The sequence below is a fragment of the Cyprinodon tularosa genome, unplaced genomic scaffold (assembly GCF_016077235.1).
Source record: "Cyprinodon tularosa strain WSP-4 unplaced genomic scaffold, ASM1607723v1 ctg665, whole genome shotgun sequence".
NCBI lineage: Eukaryota > Metazoa > Chordata > Actinopteri > Cyprinodontiformes > Cyprinodontidae > Cyprinodon > Cyprinodon tularosa.
Genome location: NW_024039413.1, coordinates 259,210 through 281,662, shown reverse-complemented (window position 1 = coordinate 281,662; position 22,453 = coordinate 259,210). Strand labels below are relative to the sequence as shown.

Sequence of the window (22,453 nt, the reverse complement as noted above, 5' to 3'; positions counted from 1 at the left end):
CTTTGAACCAATATGACTGGATGATCTAGTTGAATTGTCTCTTTAAAGTGGCATGACGTGTTGTTAGTTGGCCCAGTACAAATAAAATAATTTGAAATAATTTTGAATCAACCCAAAATAAGAAATGTATCACCCAGCCCGAGCTGTGGAGCTTTATGGACCTGCTGGATTATTTTATCTCCTTAAAAGCAAAGGGCCTTTATCAGATTTAACTGTGAAATAATTTATGTCTGTTTTTTCTGCTATAGGACAACCAGTGTGGGATTGTGACCAACATAGATATCGAGTGTGCTGTGAAGTTTGTGGGAACAAATTGTGTGCTTTATCCAGTCAACAGCAAAGACCTGCTGCACATCTGGGTAAGAGCGCTAACTTTGCTTTGCAGCTCGGTCACCTTTATACTTTATCTAGTTTATTTTATCTTAGTGCATCACCTTGATTACTGTTGAGTAAAGGCTGGTTTATACAGGTTTCCCGCGGGTCCTTAAAAAGTCTTAAAAGGCATTGAATTCTTCAAAATAAAACTAAGGCCTTAATTGGTATTAAAATGTCTTAAATCAGTCTTTCGTTGGTCTTAATTTTTAAAACATCATAAATAGGATTATTTTTATTACGATTTATTTTTGTAATCTAAATAAAACATTAAAATTGATATATATTTTTTTATTATTAAAAAAAAAATGGCTCGCCATTATTGGTTCCGTCCCGATAGCGGAACCAATAAAAGCGTTGTTGCGGCCGGGACATTTGGGAGATGCACATGTGAAGCACGAAACACAAAGCGTCAAAATGGAGTTACAGAGAAACAGCCGGTATTTCTCCGTTTAGTTCCACCCTTGTCTCTGCAACGCCTCCACTTATCACCAAATCAAACATACTAAGAAAACGATACAAAGAAAAATAGCTGCAAAAAAGACTTAGCACTGGTTATGTTGGGGCTTTAAAACTGATTTGTTTTGTTCCCTGCTAAAACTAAGTTTGTGAATTCAGTTAAATAATTGTTCAAATATATCTGTCATTTGTGTGTTTTTAGCTTTCTTCCTGTATGGGAAGCTTTTCAATATTTGAAACATTAGTGCAGTGGTTTATGTTAAAATAAACCTTTGGGTAAAGTTGTTGCAAGCGGGTTTTTCTTGTGTTTCTTGTGAATTTGGTCTTAAATTTTTATTTCAAGTGGCATTAAAAAGTCTTAAAAAGTCTTGAATTTAACTTGCCTTATGCTGTAGGAACTCTGTTATACTCAGAAACCAGGTCGTCTGCGTGTGTCGCAGTTAACGCAGATATGCCCCGCCCCCGCCCCAGACACTCTGCTGCTCCTCTCCAAAAATGTAGGTGACCGCAGACAGGAGGCGTCTGATTGGTCAAATCTACATCCGCTCTACACTATGCGTATTTCCTGTTTGCTACCTTACCGGCTTTTTTTGTTTGTATGACCGCCATTTTGGAAAACGTTTCATAAAAAGGACCAGCTAGAAGAGCGAGGTGCGTGAGAACGCTAGGTCCCTTTTTCCACTTGGATCCCCGCTCTTTTTTTCGCCCTCATGTCCCTCCATTGTCACGCAACCTTGCCCCCAATTTTCACCGCCTCGGCCGTATCCGTTTTGGCGTGGAATAACATAGCGCAGAGCACCCTTTGAGCATAAATTAAAAATATCTGCGACAAGCTCACTGTGACACACTGCTGCGGGAGGATAACCAGCCTTTTAGATTGGCTGCTGTAAAAGAAGTTTATGACGAAACTTTTGATTGTTCTAAAAAAATGTAGCCGTCTGTCTCTAAATGTAATCAAGTGGTGTTTGTGGCAGATCTGGTCTGCAGCCTCCTCATTGTTCTCTGTTGGTTCCAAGGAAATGTTTGCCGAAGATGTAAAACTGTCTGTTTGTGTTTCTCTCAGTCTTTTATGTACGGCGACTACATCGCCTACGACTTCTGGCTCGGCAAAGTCTACGACCTGACCAATCACATCATCCTCAAGCTTTCTAACGGAGCCAGGTGGGCTGTCCCTGTGTGCATGAGTGTGGCGTACAGCTGTCTCTGATGACGTGTGGGAAGTGAAGTCTTGATTTATTCTGTAAGTCCCACATCAGTTCAACATCATCCTACTGTCCTGCTGTCTTTCTCCCTCCAGATGCTCCATGAGTGTGGAGGACGGTGCCAAGCTTTATGATGTCTGTCCACATGTCAGTGACTCGGTATGTAGCCTCTCTGTCACCTTAGCTTTTATTTAAGAGTAAATGTTTTATCTCGGAGGAGCTGATCCACAACTATTCAATTCAATTCAGTCTATTTCTATAGCGCCGATTCACATCACATGTCATCTCAAGGCACTTTAGTTCACCAGATCACACAGTCAGATTGATTCAAAGTTTTCTATCTAATGAAAACCAGCTGATTGCATCGACTCATTGACTCTTCAGCAATCCCTCACACTAAGCATGCTTGTAGCGACAGTAGAGAGGAAAAACTCCCTTTTAAAAGGAAGAAACCTCCAGCAGAACCAGGCTCAGTGTGAGCGGCCATCTGCTGAGGCCCACTGGGGTTCAAGGAGACAGAAGCAGAGATGGAAAAAGAAGCAGAAATTCAAAAGGCAACTGTCAACCAGCTCCACAGGCGGCCCCGTCCAGGAAACACACAGCCAGGCAGACGAGCTCCGAGCCAGCTCCCATGTCGGAGGATGAAGAGAGCACATCCAGTTAGTCACAGTCAGAGAAACAGGACTATTGTAGGTTTTTTGAAAGCTGAAATCTGAGTCCACCCCCTCTGTTTAAGGTTGTTTTTTCTTTCTTAACATAGGTGGCTTCCTTCACACCCCTCTCTAACCACCTATTTTCTTTGTCCAAAATGTGAACATTCTGGTCCTCTAAAGAATGTCCTTTGTCCATAAGGTGTAGATATATCCCAGAGTCTTGTACCTAGGAGGGTGCTCTTCTGTGTTGGGTCATGCGTCTGTCGAGAGGTTGTTTGGATTCTCCAATATAAAGATCAGAGGATTCCTCACTGCAGTGAGCTGCAGACACCACTCCGCTCAAATTTGAGTGAATGCAAATGTGCCCCTGCCCTTGATGCAGACACTCTGCTGCACCTCTCCAAAGTTATCGGTGACCGCAGAAAGCAGGCCTCTGATTGGTCAAATCTACATCCTCTCTACTCTATGCGTATTTCCTATTTGGTTCCTTACCAGCTTGTTTTTTTTTTGTATGGCCGCCATTGAGGAAAACGGCTGGTGAAGATGGAGCAGCTAGAAGAGCGAGGTGCATGAGAACGCTCGGACCCTTTTTCCACCTGGATTTACCCTCTTTTTCGCCCTCATGTCCCTCATTTGTCACACAAACTTGCACCTTGCATTTTTTTTCCAATTCCTCACCGCCTCGGCCGTATCTAGACCCGCAGCTAGTTTGTAATTGTCTCTCTTGCGTTGTGGCGTGGAATAACAGCGCAGACCACGCTTCGATATTGGGCATAAATCTGAAATATCAGTGACGAGGTCACTGCGACACACTGCTGCGGGACGATAACCAGCCCTTAAAGGTGCTGTTAGCGCTACAGTATTTAATGAGGCCTATAGCAGGATGTAAAAAGGTTAGTTTCTAAAAACACTTCAAGGTTTTTAATCCTTAGAGCCATGTCCTCTGGTCGGATGAGCATAAAGGAAATAGTTTGACCATAATGAGCATCAACATGTTTAGAGGAAACGACAGGAAGCTTTGAAGTGAGAAATGCAAAGAAGAGCGCATCTCACTGGCAGCAGCTTCACTTGATTTAATTTTTTTTTAAGGATTGTTTATTTTAAGATTTTCTGCCAATGTGTTTTTGATTCAAACTGAATCATTTTGTTCAGGAATTATCAATAAATGAAAAGTTTCTTCCCTTCCTGCGGCCATGTTGCTGCTTTTTCAGGGTTTGTTCTACGACGAGGAGTACGGCTTCTACCCCGGTCAGGTCCTGATCGGTCCGGCTAAAGTCTTCTCCAATGTGCAGTGGCTGTCGGGGGTCAAACCTGTCCTGAGCAGGAAGTGCAAGTTCAAGGTAGTGGTGGAAGAGGTGAGAGGATTCTCAGAATCTGAATTATTAGTTCATTATTCTAAAGTCGTATGGAAGTCATATTTAAATGACAAATCATTCTTGCTTAAACATGTATATAAATGTACTCTTTATCAGATGATATTGTCCCAAATGTTAGAGAATTTCTATTTTATTCAGGCTAGGTAGTTATATGTCAGCTTGTACACGTAAATTCTGCCAATCATATCAACGGTCATCTGTCAATCAAATTCTTTCAGTCGTAGCATCTTGATTCATATGTCGCAGCTAATATACGCAACGGTTGAAATCAGAATCCTTTCCTTTCCCATTGAGTTCCGTCCCAGTGTTCACGGGGATGGACGTCTGTGTCTTCGGCAGGCGTAGAGCTAACAGAACTGGCAGCGTTGCGAGGCGAGGGCTCAAACATGGACGGCTGGAAGCCTTCTACACCAAACCAAGCTTCTGCCGCCCTGGCGTCCTCTTCCACAACATCTTCGTCCCCGCTTTCCTCCTCTAAATAAAAAATGGATGACGGAGGAGACTCATCCACGACCTCCGACACTAAACTCTCCTCCTCTTTCATGTTTCCGCTGTCCATAGCGTTCCTTGACAGCGTCGTTTCTAAGTCACCAATTTAGTGCTACTTTGTCCCAATGGAATTTCCCATTGGGAACCTGCTAGCACTAAGCTGCTAACTGGTTAGCAAAATGCTTACGAGACACCAGCTACAATCAAACTTGCTTGCGAACCTTCCACCACACAATAATCGACCAATCATATTCACTTTATTCACTCGTGTAAAGTCGGGCACCACTTTGGAGAATTCGGAAATGCAACGGTTAGAACAGCCGCTTCCCTACAACTTTAAATAAGTTTTTGTGAGCTGTACTTCCTCATAGTTTTGCATGTTATATTGTGTAAATCCTTACTTCGGGAGTCTTGTGCTTCTCTCAGGTGAAGGTGGTGGAGCTGAAAGTGACGTGGATCACTAAGAGCTATTCTCCTAAAGGCTCTGACAGCGTATATCCACCCCCCTCCACCATCACACAGGAAAATCTTCACAGGTCAGTCAGTCCTCTTCAGACAGCTTGTGTGTCCCCCTCCTTCCTCCCTTATGCTAGGGTACTGTCTCATTTGATGCCGTCTCGCTTTAGCAAAGCATTTTCTCTGTTGGCTGCAGGGTAAGGCGCCTGGGCTACTACGACCACACCCAGAGGGAGCTGGGAGAAAGGGCTCTGTACATCATTCCTGCCAAAAGCAGCGACACTTCCATGGCCTGCGACGTTCCTGATGGCGTCCCTTTCCTACCAGAGGACCCAGTTGCCAGCAAGGTGTGGTTCAGTATTTACTTATTTGATCTTTTCTTTGGCTAAACATACACCACCATAAAAATCCCCAGACAAAAAAATGACCTGTTGGTTTGAAGAGATGATCCAATTAGGCAGGTTGATCTGTGATAACTAGTATAACCTTAATGTTATCAGGCTATAAAACTCTTCTCTTTTAGGCCTTATTAGGGTTTAATAGATAATTGTTGTAGAATATTTAAGCCCTTGAGCCTGCTGGGTTCGGTACCAGGCCCAGCTGATAACAGCTGATGTTTGTCCATTTATAGAAATGGCCAAAACACAGTCACACGGTGTTTCATCCACACACCTTTCAGATGGGGCTTTAACTTTTCTAAAACATGTGTTTTTTTAATTTTTTATTTTACAAATATTTTGTTTTATAGCTGTGTAAACAAATAAAATGAGATTCAAAATTCCACCTGACATGTGTGACTCCGCCCCCTAATGGCCGGCATCATCAGAAACTAGAGGCTCAGACCTTTTCAAGCAGGGGTCAGAGGTCATTGTGCGACCATTTCAGGTGATGTAACTGGAATGCGTTACATAAGCTTGCTCTTTTATTCTTATTTTCTATTCAGTTGGGTGATATTATCGGTAAATTTCAATGAAACAACGGCTAAATCTTAGCAGCAAAGGCTTTTTCTTATGCAGAAGGTCTGCAAAAATGTAATATATTGATGACCTGAAATGTAAACTCACTGAATTTAGAAAAAAAAAACTATAGGATATAATAATTTCTTTATCATTTTATTTACTAATCTTACCTTAAAGTAACCCATAAAATAAAAAAACAAAACATATTATACTTGACCATATAGTTTACTGAGACAATATTTGTGAGAGACCAAAAATGACCCAGTGTATCAAAATATGTAAAAACTGATATAATAAAGGTGATTCAAAAAGTCATGTCTAATAAATCATTATGAAAAGGAATTTAAATAATTAGGGATGTCCTGATCCAATATTATCGGATATTGGTCCGATATTTGCCAAAAAACCAATATTGGATTTTATCCACCGACATCTTAAATCTCTGATTTTTTCTTTATAATATAAAAACTCTGCTTCTGTTAGGTTTCTGTTACTCATTGGTTAATTTTACAGAAGTCAGTTGTTTTCGTACCATTTGATGTTGATTTGTGTTTCCTGTTTTTAGTAATATTAATTTATCAAGCCTTTTCTAACATTCTACAGTATAAAATAGGGATGGAACGGTTTATGAAAACCGTCCAAACCGTTCGGTTCGACTGTCTCGGTTCGGTTCGCGTGTGTTTCGTTCGGTTCATGCGCTGCTCCTTTTTCTCATAGGCGAAGCGTTTACACTCCAGAGCAGAAGGTGGCGGTACTGCGACCAAAGCCAACCACCAGTAGTAAACAAGAAGAAGAAGCGAAGCAGCGTAGCCGGGTGTAGCAGAAAAAAATCAGTTGTTGTGGAGAATTGTGTGGGTATGGCGAGTGGGAAAGAACAGGAGTTGGAAGACGCGCCAGCAGCACTTTATAGGTCTGCTGTATGGGACCACTTTGCATTTAGAGTGACCTACGATGACGGCGGAAAGAAAGCTGTGGATAAAAGTGCAACAGTGTGCAAGCATTGTGCAACACGTTTTGTTTATGCTAACAGCCACATGACCAACATGTCATGCTAACCCCAAAATCCCTCATACTCCGTCAGCGCTCCGCCCCGCTGCGCTCCAGACCGGCTGCTCAGAGCAAAGCCTACAGCCTCCACTGTGGCTCCCGTCCGCTCCGCTCTGAGTTCCTCGAAGATCGTAGAGGGCATGCGCCAGATGATTCAATTCAAAGCAGCAAAATATACGGAAATGATCCAGGGTTTCCGTGGATCATTAAAAATAATTACAATTCATTAATTTTTTTGGATTTTTTCATAAATATTTTTATTTTTCGGTGTAACAATTAACATATACCGAACCGAACCGAAAACCGTGACCACGAAACCGTGAACTGAACCGCTGATTTTGTGAACCGTTCCACCCCTAGTATATAATAAGTCATAAAAGCCGGTGTGGTTCATGCTAATATCGTATCGGGTCAATGTCGGTATCGGAAATGAAAAAGTAGTGTTGGGACGTCCCTAACCCTTTATAGGGTTACTTTGAAAATCCAAATTTCAAGCCAATAGTGTTATTTGAATCCAGGACAAGACCTTATTACCTTTGTAACATCAAAAAAATATGGATATTTTGATGAAAACAATTTATTTAAAAGTAATAACAAGAAACACCAACTTGCCCGAAAATATTAAGAAAGATAAAAAAAAAAGTGCTTCTATAAGAGATACATGAAAAACACTCAAAAACAGTAACTTGACATAAAAAGAGTAAAAAAACTCACATATTAAAGCAAGTTTTTAACAATTGTAATAATAATTTTCTTTACTTTTTGGGTTGGTTGTTGGGGATAAAATTGTCAACGGTGATCCAAATATAGAGCATCTCATTGCAGAGCAGATTTAACTGAAATAAAAGTTTTTTAATTGTTCTGTTTCTTTTAGGCCAAAGTTTGATTACTTGAACAGAACTACTGTAAAGTCAAAGCTCCATCCTGAATTTAGAAAACGCTGTTAAAACATCCATTAGATGGAGAACTTTCCTGAAACTCTGATCCCAAATGATTCAGTGTTTACTGATTTCACCCCAGCCGTCGATTAAAGGATTTGTTTGGCTAGTTTTCAGACTCTCTCTGTATTCCTCTGCAGCAGCTAAAATGGGTTTTCAAAAAGGAGCCTGGAAGGATGGCGGACCGCGGCGATTTACGAGGTATCCAGCAGCTCTGTTCCACTCTGCAGAGAAAACCATCAAACATCTAGAGACGAGTCACTGAGTCCTAACAGTGCCTCTTGCTTTCCACCAGGTGAGCTCAAAACAGAGCAGACAGACCAGCCTCATCTCAACAACGGCCCTTTGATGGCGGCGCAGAACCCCGGGGACAAGAACGCCGACGAGGGCACGGCTGAACACGTAGAGCAGGATGCAGATGACGAAGGGGCAGAGGATACCGATGACACCAGGTTCAGATTCTCCTCTTAAGGGTTCAAACTTGAAATTATTTTTAAAACATAGATATAGATTTATTTTCTTTTTTTTTTTTAGGGGTTATTCCCTGATTCTATCCTTGTTCATCGGAAAAGTAAAAAGTAAAAAGGAATTAATTTTACCAGGACATAAAAATAATGGTAGCAGCTTTGATTCAAATAACATTTATTTTTTCTAATTCGGTAGATTTGCAGTGGGTGAGGAAAAGTCTTTATCAAGTGGAACAATTAAGACATTTTAAAGGGGATGTAAGCAGCAGACGGGGAAATAATTTAAAGTTATTATTAGTAGTGATTAAAAATGCAAGTTATTGATTAATTTATCTAAAGTGGTTTGATGTCATTGACTAATGACTGACTTCTTTTTTCTCTTGTATCATAACATGAAAGTTATAAATAATTTTTCTTACAAAATGTTGAAATAAGAAATGAATAGAACATTATTTTTTTAACAATTTATTGTGCCGTCTGTACTATATGCTGACTTAATACACTAAATGTGTTGTATTACAAATTCCTAAACTAAAACTAATCTGTATAAATGAAAACAGGAACTTTGTGGATTACTGCATTAAAAAAAGGTGAATGAAAAATTGGAAACACTAATGATCTCCAGTGTACAGAGAAGTAAAACCATAATTAAGACATAGTATGTGGGTTAGGGTTTCACTTTGATTTGATGAAGTGGACGCTAGCTGTGACATAGCCATTTGGTATAAGGGTAACAAGAGGGGCGAAGTTACCATTAGACAATTCTAGGCAGTTGTCTAGGGCCCCAAGTTCCTGGGGGCCCCATAAAACCCTGTTTACATGTATGGCTAATACAACTATTCCTTATTTGTGCACATTAATTATGTTTCTCGTAAAAATCCTTTGGCTAAAATGCCATCAGAACGCTGATAATATTAAGTGTAAGTCTCAGCCCCCCCTTCAGTGTCCACCATATTGGATCAGTCCATTTGCTGCACATGTTCAGAAAGGTCCAAACAGACAGCAGCAAACCATTTGAAAACAAACCATGCAAAGAGCAGTGTTGCCAACTTAGCGCTTTAGTCGCTATATTTAGCCACTTTTCAGACCCCTCTAGCACGTTGATTTCTAAAAAGCTCCTAGCGCCAAATCTAGCGACTTTTTTCTGCTACTGGAGACTTTGGAGACAACATCTAAAAGCAGCGAACTCGATTGGTAACCCCGCCTCCTGCTCTCCTCTATCTTGTCTGTTAACCCATTTAGGCCTAAAACGCCTGGAAAAAACACCTTAAAAACCTATGGCCGATTTTAAAAAATACCCCTAAAACCTGAAGTTTTTCTGTAAATTCAGCAACTGTGTCAACGCCTAAATTATTGATATCTCAGCTTCTGTAGCAGATAGAACTCAAAATATATTTTATCTTTGAAATTCTTCCAAAAAAAAAATGTGAAAAGCAGTAATCAAAAAAAAAAAATTCAACCTTTTATTTTTTCCATATGTGATCATGTCTTCATTGAGAATGTGCAATATAAAACGTTTTCAAAATAAAGAACAAACATTACATAAATAACTATCTGATGATTACTTATTAACAGTATTATTATGCATAATAATGCATATGTCTGTGTTATAAATTGCATACAACCTACCTCCAGATGGCCACAAATCTGTCCCGGGACATATTTTGGGGGAACTGCGTCCTGAAGAGAGGTTTACATACACAGCCCAATAAATGTCTTCATCTCCGTCACAGTCACGGGTGACCACTTTGCCATCTTTGCTCTTGTTGGAGTTTGGTTTGTTTGGTCACTGTACCTATTCGTCTCGGTAACAAGATGCATCCAAAGTTCTTCATTAAAAATATGCTCAAATGCCTGCAGCGGTGTGGCGTCTGCAGGCAAATCAACTTTCACTCCAGGTGTGCGGTTGAAAACACTCCGTGCATTGCGGTGGTAGTTCGATTGGTTCAGCGCGTTCAAAGTCATCATTTTCATCTATACCGTCATCAAAGCCGACACACTCCTCAAAATCACTGCCTTCCGACAACTCTTCTCTGTCAAACTCCTCCATCTTTGCTTGAAAAAAACTTCTTTCTTCTTGCTTGACTTATATGCTCTCCCGGCGTCAATGGTAGAATGACGCAACAGCACCCCCGGCTTGAATGGTAGAAATGCGGTAATGCTTTCCCGGCCTAAATGGGTTAAAAGGTCAGCTGAGTACAAAACATAGAGAGGAAACAAGAAGAGAGGGACAAAACGTATGCAAAATGCGTGGTCTTCTCAATTCAGAGGCCCCCCTGCCTGTCTTTGCCTAGGGCTCCAAATTTACTAAATCCTCCCCTTGAGTTAACATTACAACTTTGATTGTTTATATTTATAAAAAAAACCCACATAAAGTTAATTCCTTGTTGCCATTAAATTGCATAAATAATTGAGGGTTTCTGAAACGATTCATGTTTCTGCTCCAGCAGAATACCAGTGAACATTCAGGGTATGGAACTCTCCACTTAAAAAAAATAAAATAAATGCGCGTGTGAGAGCGTGCACAAGCCCATTTGTTTTTGTGCGCTGTTTAAAAGTAGAGACTGACATTTTTTCGGGAATCCCACGGGTCCCTGGATTCCCGTGGGATGGGAGTCAGTATTAGTAACGATCACGTGATTGGGACGGTACAGGATTAAACATTAACGGGAGCAGACGGGAGCGGGAGCAAACCAATAGTAACTAAAAAAAACTAGGATAGATGCCAAAAAATAAAATAAAATAGAAAGAAAAAAAATCCAGTACTGGCGCCGCCATTTTGCAGTTTTTTTCCTTGAAGCCTACACTATAATGCGAGTCAAAAGAACTACACGACCCAAAAACCAACAGTGCTTCCGCTCTTTTTCACCCGTGCTCAAAACAAGAATGGGAGTGGTGCGGGAGCGGGAGTCATTCTGAATGGGAGTGGGAGTAATTTCACCAGGAGTGGGACGGGACAGGATTTAGATTTCTACTCTGGCCCGGGATCGGGACGGGACACAATTTTTTTTCTGTGGGAGTGGGACGGGACAGGAGTGAAATCCACTCCCGTGTCAGTCTCTGTTTAAAAGTTGCTGTTCTCATAGCTCATACAAGTTTACTGTGCCTGAACATCCATCCTAACCCCTAAATTCCTCCATCACTGTATACAGCAGGGACTATGTAGTGGACTTTATAGCAAACTCAGCTAACTAACCATTCAGACAGATGATCGCTGCTTTCTGCTGCTTTGGTCACATAACTCCTCCCCCACTGTGCGGTGCCTGCGCCATCTTTTTTATTAGTTGTCGCTGTCTGGTAGCGGCAGCCTATGGCGACAGCGGGCTGCTGTGACAGCAAATCCCATAATGCTTTACACCCCTAACGAGGACTTAGGTAAACATATCACCAGAATGATTGACAATTAGGAGGACCACTTATTTAGATGATCCACTTGGAAATAAAAGATCGTCCTCTATACCTCTCAGAATAAACAGTGGTGCCCTCTAGTGGATGGGAGAAGCATTACAACACTGAAAGAAATTCCTTTAAAGCGGATGTTAAAAGTTAATCAAATGAACCATCATCTTATTTCTCAGTTTGTGTCACAGATTCGTTTTTAATAAGTGATCGCTTCTACTTTAGAGAATGTCCAGCAAAACTTTTTTTCCCCCTCTAAAATAGTGAATCTAGATAAAATAGATCATCAGCAGTGAAGTAGGGACTGTTCTGCTTATTTTCATCAAGCTCACAAATTTTTTGTGTTTAAGTATAAGGATTTGAAGATTTGAGGTTTAACCACTTGTCTGCACCCTGGCTGCAGCTCTCTAACGTCATCAGCCAGCTCCACCGCTTCCTCCCAGAGCGGCGGCCTGGGAACCAACCGCAAGAAGAGCATCCCGCTCTCCATCCGCAACCTGAAGAGGAAGCACAAAAAGAAGAGGACCAAATTCTCCCGCGAGGTCAAGATCGGAGACCGGTGGGTTACAGTGGATCTTTATCCTCAACTTTATTTCTCTGGCCACAGTTGGGATCCCATCCAGGCAGAAACAGGATGGAGGCAGTTTGGTTACATTACTGATGCAAAGAAGAGGTTTTGGTTATTTGAAATTTGAGAAAATGTGGAATCTGGAAATGAGAAAAAATGTTGTGATGAATAAAAAAAATAAAAAAAGGTTTTAAGAGTAACTTAGCTGGTATTATTTCCCCATTTCTCTTTTATAAGAAAGATACTGAAACTGAGACATTGATCTCATATTTATGAGATAAGCTGTCTGATTATTTTTCTTTGGTGAATGCAATATGCTTCCATATAAAACAGCCAAGTTACAATTAAAAACCTTTTTTAGAGAGGTTTTTCAAAGGTTTATATCTGGATTGATTTGTTTTCTCCATATTTTCATGTAGAAATGGAAATATGAGAACACTTGGAACAATAATGGAACAAAATTCATTTGATAAACCAGCCAATCTCTGGGTTCTGGTGTTGAGTCGCTAAAATGAAAGCACTTAACAAAAGAAACCCAGGTTTTTGTTACGATTTTTTTGTTAGGATGATGATGATGATGCTGTAGCAGTAATCGGCCTGATGTTGATGTCTGAACACGCAGGGTTAAATGTCAAGTGGCTACAGTGCGTTCTTACTGGCAGCATTCCTCACTGTATGGCGACGTTTCAGGAGGAGTGAGGATGATCAAAGCTTATTGGATGTTTTCAAAGCCAACCTCTTTGCTTCTTTCTTGTTGCGTCAGGGTGGCGGTGGAAGTTGTATTGACGAAGACCACAGCCGACGTGATGTGGAAGGACGGGCGGGTGGAGCGAGGGATCAGGTCAAACGACCTCATCCCCATTCAGCACCTGGACAGCCACGAGTTTTGCCCCGGAGACTTTGTGGTGGACAAACGACGTGAGTTTGATTTCTCTTCCTCACAAACTTTTGATTTTCTGCTTTACTGCTTTTGATTTCGGTTCATTTTTCCGACTGTCAGTCTGTCAGGGGCTGGAATGGTCACAGCGAGGTAAAGAGACAAGGAACCTCAATGTTTGAGGGACATATGCAATCTTTGTGGATCAGTGGTGGAAAAAAAGATGATATATTTGGAGATTAAGAGGAAAATGAGTAAATCGAGTTTTGCTGGTGCTGACATCTAACCATCAAACAATATTCATTAAAAGGTTAGCAAGGAATAATCAATGGATCATTATTGATACCTAAAACTAATACTTAACCCTATAATACCAAATGTATCATATTTGATACATACGGTTTCTGAAATATTTTGCGTCTGACACCTTTTGCATAATTTAATGGTAAATACTTTGCTTAAAATCCTATTGTACACAATCAGATATACGTGATAACAGCCAGCAGAAGACTACACAAAAAAATAATCTTGACTTATTGCATAGTAATAAATTATTAATATCAAAAATATATTTCTGTTTTTTCTTTTTACATATTTTGTTAAAAGGCCAAATAAGGAATTCAAGCAAAAAAAAAAAAAAAGGAATTTTCTGTTTTGTTTTATTCTTGGATCGGGCTTCAAAGGGTTAATAATATGATGAATGAAATGAGAGCTGTTCTAAACGAAATTTCTTTTTCTTTACACTTTTGTATACAAAATGACCAAATAAATCTGTCTATTACCCCATTTACACTACCCTTGAAAAACCGTGACGAGACCGGTCCGAGCTCAGTAACTGAGATAACTTATCGTGTGTAAATGGAAAGCAAACTGAACTGAACCGAGCTAGACACAACCGGACCGAGCTAACTGCAGACCAGTTCCAGAGGTGGGCTCGGCTCGGTTTTTCCCTGGCTCGGTTCTCTGGTAACAAGAGCGCATGAGCAGAACGCGTCATCTCCGTCTGGCTGCACATCCCGATTCACACTCCATTCCAGTAGTTGGCGGTAATGCCGCTCCGGAAGTTGCTTGTCAACAGCACAAAACAGAAGAAGAAGAACAACTATAAACAACAGTCGAAATCTTCTCCACGCAACATTTGGATTTGCTTGATTCCCTCCATCTTCTTTGTCTTCTTCTTCTTGTGTTGCTGCTTGATTTCCTCCTTCAATACTGGCAGTAATACCGCAGATCGTCACTAGGAGTCAAGGAACCGAGATAGCGTGATGTGTAAACGGTCGTCAGAACCGAGCTCAGCCTGGTTAACTGATCCGAGCTCGGACCGGTCTCGGCATGGATCGGTTTTTCAAGGGTAGTGGAAATGGGGTATAAGTCTAAGATCCAGATTCTAGATCTAGGTGTCTGCAACCTGCGGCTCTAGAGTCTCAAGTGGCTCTTTGGAGCCTCTGCAATGGCTCTTAAAGGAGAAGTCCAGTCAGCAAGGAATGATCAATGGATCATTATTTATACCTAAAACTAATACGTTCAAGGTGATTTAATGAATTTAGCGTTAATCTGTAAAAAATAAAAATAAAAACAATAATTTTCATCGCCATCACTGAGTCTGGGAGCGGCCATTTTTGCCCAAATATAGTAACCCCTCCCTCCTGCCATCTTCCAGCAGTGATGTCACGGTGCGGTAAGCCTAGCGCCATTCTCCCCGCTTTACAAGCTAAATCAATGGGAACTATTAGACACATCTGCAATCAACAGTGGTGTCAAAAGTTTACACATTTGTTACTTCAGTAGAAGTATAGATCCTGCAGCTTAAAAAAGCTCTGGTAAAAGTAAAAGTCTCAACTTGACCTCTTTACTCAAGTAAAAGTGAAAAAGTATGTGCTCCAAAAACTACTTAAAGTATAAAAGTATAAAGTAACCTTTAAGAAAAAGGCCAGATGCCACTATATGGATTGAAAGCACAATTTTTCCACTACTTCAAAAATTTCTTTGAGATAGGGCCAAGGATGAGGGAGGTCTTGTTGGTCTCCGTCTCCCGATACGCTCTCGCCTGTGTCCAACCTTCCAGACATTTAGACATGTTTTTCTGAATCCCACATTGTAGCATGGCATAGACAATTCACGTTAGCAGTTTGAAGAACACCTGCTTGCTTCTGATGATTTCCTTTAGCTAACCAATGAGTGTTTGCGTTCTATGACTCATCCAATCACACTAGTTTTCACTAGAAGTGGATGGAGCCAATGATCTGCATTGGATGGAGCACATGACGGGAAATATATATTTAGAAACATTAAACCTGGGGTAACTAATAAAAAATCAGTGGGGTCCGATTAAAGAAAATCAACCAGTAAATGTCAGGAGACATTTTTAATGATCTGTTACTTTAAATAGAATTTAACATTCAAATAAAATGACGTGTTTATGCATTCATGTTACACTGAATAAAAAAAAAAAAGATGAAAAAATAAAAATAGAAATTGCCAAATATTGCATCCTGTTCTATCTGAGAGGAGTTTACACTGTATGACTGTATTCCTGTATATCCATCACTAGTTAAAAGACAAGATTCAGCAAATGCAAATTCTGCCCTGTAAAACAATGACAGCGCAATTGTCCCTGTACGATCCGAAGCTCCAAATTAAGCTTTTAAACAGGCTTTTGAAAAACTTTGATAATTTGCTGCTGTTATATTATAGATTTTTTAGAATAAAAAGCTAGCAGATGTGAATAATCAAAAAATAACAGAAACACAATTATAGAGCATTCAGTATTATAAGAAAGCCTAGACTGTTTCTGAATAATTACATTATTTTATGAGTTCTGTTCCGTTTTTGTCTCTTTCCTTGTAAGTCTGAAATGTCCCATGCTCCTGAATGCACCATAGCTGTCTGACGCTCGCGAATGCATCACACTGGTCTGTGTAGATGCGCGTTTGATTTTCAGCTGAAGACAAAGCTTTGCAGTTTTAAAACCCACGTCGGCTAATCGCTGTTTATTGTTGTGTGTGAATAACAAGAGATTACAACAAATAAATCAGCTTTACCTCGGACAAAATCTTTGGATTTAATGTTGTTCATAACATCGCAGTCCACTAATCTGTGACCTGTGCTTTAAACCGAAGCCAAGAGTAACGAGTAACGTTTGTTTTAAAAATGTAAGGAATAGAAAGTAAAGATACATGTGTGAAAATGTAATGAGTAGAAGTCAAAAGTAGGAGAAAAAATAAGTTATGGAGTAAAGTATAGATACCTAAAAAGTGTACAGTACAGTAGCATTTGTACTTCGTTACTTGACACCTGTGGCAATCAACAACAATTATTGAAGATTTCCAGAGGACTTCACCATTGAAATTCACCAGAGCTATAGTGAAACTGACAATGCCCACGTGCATGGCAGCTGGATGCTGGAATACATCGGGTAAAAGTGAAACTGCCACCTACTGGGCTGAAGCGTCGTCATTGGGTTATGTTAATTTAGGGATCTGGTCATAGTTAAGACGCCACCTCGCTGCTGAGACCTCCTTATAGGTTGTGATGTTAGAGCGTATTAAAGAGGTCTTATTGTCCGTTTTTATTCCTCTGCTCCATCTCCTCAGCCCAAGCCCTGCAGGATCCAGGAGTCTACGGCGTGATCCAGTCCGGTGATCACAAGGGAAGGACGTGCGTCGTTAGGTGGATCAAGCTGAACACCACGGGCGACGATGTGGAGGTGGGTCAGAGCTAACATCGCTGCTAAATCCTCTAGAAACATAGAAGTAAACATTTTTACTCTCAGGTTATCGGTGTGGAGGAGGACGTCAGCGTTTACGACATCGCCGATCATCCAGATTTCCATTTTCGCACGGCAGACATCGTCATCAGGATATGGAACTCTGAGAACGGACAGAACGACTGTGAGAATGAGGTAAACCTGTTTCTGAACATCACACAGTTAAGGAGAAAGGAAAAACCCAACAGTACCAGAGGCGCACTGGTTAGAACTGAATCCAGTGAAACTAAGCTCAGCATGTTTGAACAAGATTTAATCATTTAGCATTTAGCGAAGCTACGCCCATTCAAGAGTTTTGGGCTCAAGAGATACTAAAGAAAAAAAAAGTGGGACCTTTTCTCTTTAGTTTACTTTCTCTTTCCATATTAAGATAAACACTTCTCATTTTAAAAATGACAGTTTGAGTCTGGAGGAGGAATGAGGAAAATAAACACCTCCTCCTGTGTGAACTTTGAAGTCGCTGATGGTGGTTTTAGGCAGCTATCAAAGTTCCTTTAAGCCAAGCAGACACTGTTCGGGTGTTTGCCATTTTATGGCCGATTCTCCAGTTGTGAAAGAATTTCTCGATGGGGCGACTTTCAGCCCGATCGTGCGTTGTGTAGTATACAGTGAGTAACCTCTGCTTTGTTTTTAAAACATATAAATATAAAAAATATAACAGCGAATGTCTGGGGGACAGTGATTGGCCTACATGTTCTGAATGCTGGCGTACCATAAATGACAAATTACGAACAGTTTAGTTTGGGCCTTCAAGTCGTTGCCCATAGGAAGACGTTCCTTGGATATAACCTAACAGAATATCTTCAGAACGGCTCCATATGACACAAAACTAATATGGGTGAGTAGAACATGATGGAATAACGTAAAATCAAGGGGGCAATGTAAAAAAAATCGGTGTTCCCCTTTAAATACAGTAACGAAGTATTTGTACTTTGTTACTTGACACCTCTGGCAGCAGCACAGCAGATATTTTTCTCCAGGATGGAGTCACAGCCAAACGGGGAGAGACGAGGCAACTATGAGGAAAAGCAGAACGATAGAGATTTAATTAACAGATTCTGCAGCGTGGGAGAATAGAGACAACAGATTAATGGAGGCAGAAGCTGGCCTTCAGTCAATAAAACACATGCAGCGACACTCTTTCAATCTGGGCACCGTTTCATTCACAACACCTGTCCCATCAACCAGGAATCAGAAATACTTTAATAATCCCAGGGAGAAATTACTTTAGTTACATTACTCCATCAGTAATAGAGTGACTATAGGAGCAGTTTGATAGAACACTATTTCATACTATATATATAAAATAAGGGGGTCCCTGCTACAGCTCGCCATCAGTTTGGGGGTCCCTGGCCTGGAAAACGTTGAGGACCGCTGTTGTACGGTTTGAGCTGTTGCTGCGTGAAACGATTGAAAATATCCTACAGTGTATGGCCTGCCTTCCTAATGCTGGTGCTAATCATCAAAACTAACAAAACTAAAGGCATGGAAATCATCCCATGTCTAAAGGATCTAACACACAAAATAAATCTGAAATAAATTACTTCATTCCCATAAGTCCCTAAAAATCCTAGAAAGTTTTTGAATTTCAAATATTTAATGTCGAGGCCTTGAAAGATTTTGAAAAAAAACGACCATAAAACAACATCCATCCTTGAAAGTCCTTGTAAGTTTTGGGGTTTATTTAGGTTTGATATTTAATGTAGCAGAAGTAAATGCTAACACGCATGGTAACTAGTTCTTTGAGGAAACTAGTTCTGGAAAGTCCTTGAAAGTGCTTGAATTTAATGGTACCAAAGATGGACTTTTAGACAATGAGTCTTAGTTTCAGTGATGGTGTGTCTGAAAGCATTGACTGTTCTGTACTTAACCCCGCCCCCAGACGTCAGTGGGCCAGGTGTCCCGGGTGGATGTGAGCAGTAAAGTGGAGGTTGTTTGGGCCGACAACTCGAAAACCATCGTCCTCCCGCAAGTAAATATTCCCAACTCAAACCTGCTTTTAATGAATAACCTGTTGGAGCCGTGCTTACAGTCCACCGCCCGCTTTCACAGCACCTCTACAATGTGGAGTCTGAGATCGAGGAGACGGACTACGACTCGGTGGAGGAGACGAGCAGCGTCCTGTCCACAGAGGAGTGGGAGGACGAGAGCGACAGCTGGGAGACGGACAACGGCGTGACCACCGAGGACGACAGCCACGCCAACAACTTGGACGCCACCGTCACGGCGACGCCGACCCCCACGCCCACCGGGTCCTCGGTGTTCATCATCCCACCACAGGAGGGAGGCAAGGCCGACGTGACGAGTCCCACCCCCAGAGAGGAGGGGGAGGCGTCTGTGGCCTGTCCTGCTTCTGGAGGAGGTGATCATAGATGGTGTTTAAACAGAGCCTGTCCTCTACATAGTGCTGGGTTCAATGCTGAGACTTTAGTTTGTTTCTGTTGATCTGTATCGCAAGTTAAATTTAGGTCTGGACTTTGACTAGGCTATTCAGACATTTTTTAAATGCTTTGATGTAAACCTTAGGAAGCTCTGGCTGTTTGTTTAGGGTTCTGGCTGACCTTTAGCCCACCCATCTTCCTGGTTTCCTAATTAAACTCATACATGATACAGACATATTGCTGACTTGACATCTTTTTGCAAATTCAATCATTTTAATCAAATTTATAGACAAATTACAATTTCAATTTCTACAGGTCATTAAAAATCATTAACACTAATTTGTTATCATTTTTTTTTTTAAATAATGCCTTAATTGGCATTGAAATTCATTAAATGTGACTATTGTGGCATTTAAAATGCTTTATTTAAAAAAAACAAAGCCAAAAACAATTCCGTCAGATAATTTATATCGTGATGTATTCGCTCTAACTTCTTCCGGTTGATCGTAAAGCCGTATGTTCAGTAAAGAAGCTCGAATCCTCGCTGGGGAGGAGAAAAATAACATAAGCTGCCAGTGTGGGTCCTTAAGCAAGACACTTTATGCTAATGCCGACCTCATACGATGATGAGAGACAAACAAGGTCTGCGTCAGCTACTGGAACGCTTTCATTACGGTTTGTGTAATTTCCCAAAATAAGCTCAAACATATATTTATTGAATGCTTTTCTATTGTTGAGAACACAAGAGAACTATAATAAACTGATATTTATATTTATAGATAGTTTAGAGAGATGCCTTTTAGTGCATGTTTTATATATAGGGTCCAAAAACATTTAGCTCCACATGTCTAACCAACGGAGTTTTCGGTGGCATCTCTGATTTTTTTTTTTTTTTTACCAAACTGTCTATTAAACGTCAAAGTAGCTGCTGGTTAATATTCACTGAGTGCTGCTGTTTGCCTCTCCTTCATCCACATAGCTGCTTTGTACGCAGTGAAATACGAACACAATTCAGATGTCTCAAAGCGACAGATCCAATGATGTCAGATCAAGAGGCGGGACATGGGAGCAGCGGGAGAGAGAGGAAAAAAACCCGGACTGAAAACACTCTGGAAAAAAGTTAGCTGCACCCAACTGCTACCTTTGGCTCAGACTGGGAACGATTTTCAGCCCTGGCATTTTTCCATCTACACCGGCCCACTTATGGACCAAAGTCTATTGATCGCTTAGGCAATAAATCTAAAGAAAAACATTTTTTACCTATAGACGGCCATCCTGAACAGATTGGGAAACATCACAACCTGGCAACAATGCAGTTAAGACGGGAAATGTTAGGCTTTATATTCAATACCCCATCATGGACTGCAACATATTTCTGCAAAATATTCTAACATAAATTCGCCAAATATAAGAGGAACATCGTAGTTTGGTTTAAAGAAAGCATTTTAGTTTTATTATAATTTAGTTTGGTGCAAGGATTTTACTGTTTGAAGAAATAGAAAATTACACCATAAGCCAACCGTCACAAGGAAGGGCTATATAGACCAGGGGTGGAACGGTTCACAAAATCCACGGTTCGGTTCACGGTTTCTTGGTCACGGTTTTCGGTTCGGTATATGTTGATTGTTAGCCTGACATGTTGGTCGTGTTGCTGTTAGCATAAACAAAACATGTTGCACAATGCTTGCACACTGTTGCACTTTTATCCACAACTTTCTTTCCGCCGTCATCGTAGGTCACTCTAAATGCAAAGTGGTCCCATACAGCAGACCTATAAAGTGCTGCTGGTGCGTCTTCCAACTCCTGTTCTTTCCCACTCGCCATACCCACACAATTCTCCACAACAACTGATTTTTTTCTGCTACACCCGGCTACGCTGCTTCGCTTCTTCTTCTTCTTGTTTACTACTGGTGGTTGGCTTTGGTCGCAGTACCGCCACCTTCTGCTCTGGAGTGTAAACACTTCGCCTATGAGAAAAAGGAGCAGCGCATGAACCGAACGCAACACACGCGAATCGAACCGAGACGGTCGAACCGAACGGTTTGGACGGTTTTCATAAACCGTTCCATCCCTAATATATATTGCATGCATCATTTAGGTCGTTAAAATTGGATTACTTCTTGAGCTCCTTGAGTCATTTACTGTCACAGGTAGGAGTGTTGGGGCTGGTATGATTTAAGGAGGACTGGCCCTCGCACGCTGAAATTGGGACCGGCCCACCGGGCATTTACTTTGCCTTTGGCTAAAGTAAATGAGCGGAAAGGAAAGAGGAAATTATTGGCGGGGAGATGTCCGCACCCGTCCTTCAGAAAGTTATGCCTGTGAGTGGGACGGTTTAATGTTGTTCTGCCAGAGGCCGTCAGGGACACTAAACCGGAAAGTTAAAGCTCTACTGACCCAATTAGCTCATGGTTACCAACATCTGTGGGATATAAAGCTCTGCTTGTGGGTATAAACAGTAAGAAGTAATTTTAGCTGCATAAAGTGGCTGCAGATCCTAACATTTTCTGCTCTTTGTAAGTTCAGTAAAACATAATAAAAGAATCAACAGATTAATTCCAACATGTGGAAAAGCAGACGACCTAAATCTTCTTCTCTCTGCCTGCAGGTTCTGCTCCAGGAGGAACGGTGAACGGAGCAGAGAAGCCCAGCAAGGACGGCGCCCCTCGAGGCTTCAGAGAGCTTAAAGAGGCACTGAAGATCCTGGAGAGCTTAAAGAACATGACTGTGGAGCAGCTGTGGACGGGCGGCTTGCCGACCTCCCCGACGGCGGCCGAGCCAGCCTCCGCCGCCAACGTAGATAGCTCGGTGACGCCAGCGGCTCCCGAAAAACCCACCAAGGAAAAACGCTTCCTGGACGACATCAAAAAGCTGCATGAAAACCTGAGGAGGACGCTGGAGGACGTGGCTATCGTGGAGGAGGAGAAGATGGAGGCCGTGGGCAGCGGAGGCGGGGGAAGCGAGGTGAGCGTTGGCAGCGTGGTCGCTGACGCCCGTCATGATGTCATCTGTTGGTTGGAGGTGTTTAAGCTTCTGTTGCTTCT

The 22,453-nt window shown here is 41.3% G+C and overlaps 1 protein-coding gene across 3 annotated transcripts in view; it reads left to right on the top strand.

The window, feature by feature from the left end:
- LOC119771316 ((E3-independent) E2 ubiquitin-conjugating enzyme UBE2O) overlaps positions 1–22,453 on the top strand; it is a 105,324-nt gene that overhangs the window by 31,963 nt on the left and 50,908 nt on the right. For all 3 annotated transcript variants that reach the window (XM_038267185.1, XM_038267186.1, XM_038267187.1), the window contains exons 3-17: positions 249–359; positions 1,895–1,992; positions 2,129–2,192; positions 3,898–4,041; positions 4,978–5,087; positions 5,204–5,354; positions 8,092–8,152; positions 8,247–8,403; positions 12,221–12,376; positions 13,149–13,303; positions 16,856–16,968; positions 17,035–17,163; positions 18,911–19,000; positions 19,081–19,390; positions 22,018–22,373. In XM_038267185.1, the coding sequence (XP_038123113.1) occupies positions 249–359; positions 1,895–1,992; positions 2,129–2,192; positions 3,898–4,041; positions 4,978–5,087; positions 5,204–5,354; positions 8,092–8,152; positions 8,247–8,403; positions 12,221–12,376; positions 13,149–13,303; positions 16,856–16,968; positions 17,035–17,163; positions 18,911–19,000; positions 19,081–19,390; positions 22,018–22,373 (2,205 nt within the window). The remainder of the gene's footprint in view (positions 1–248; positions 360–1,894; positions 1,993–2,128; positions 2,193–3,897; positions 4,042–4,977; positions 5,088–5,203; positions 5,355–8,091; positions 8,153–8,246; positions 8,404–12,220; positions 12,377–13,148; positions 13,304–16,855; positions 16,969–17,034; positions 17,164–18,910; positions 19,001–19,080; positions 19,391–22,017; positions 22,374–22,453) is intronic.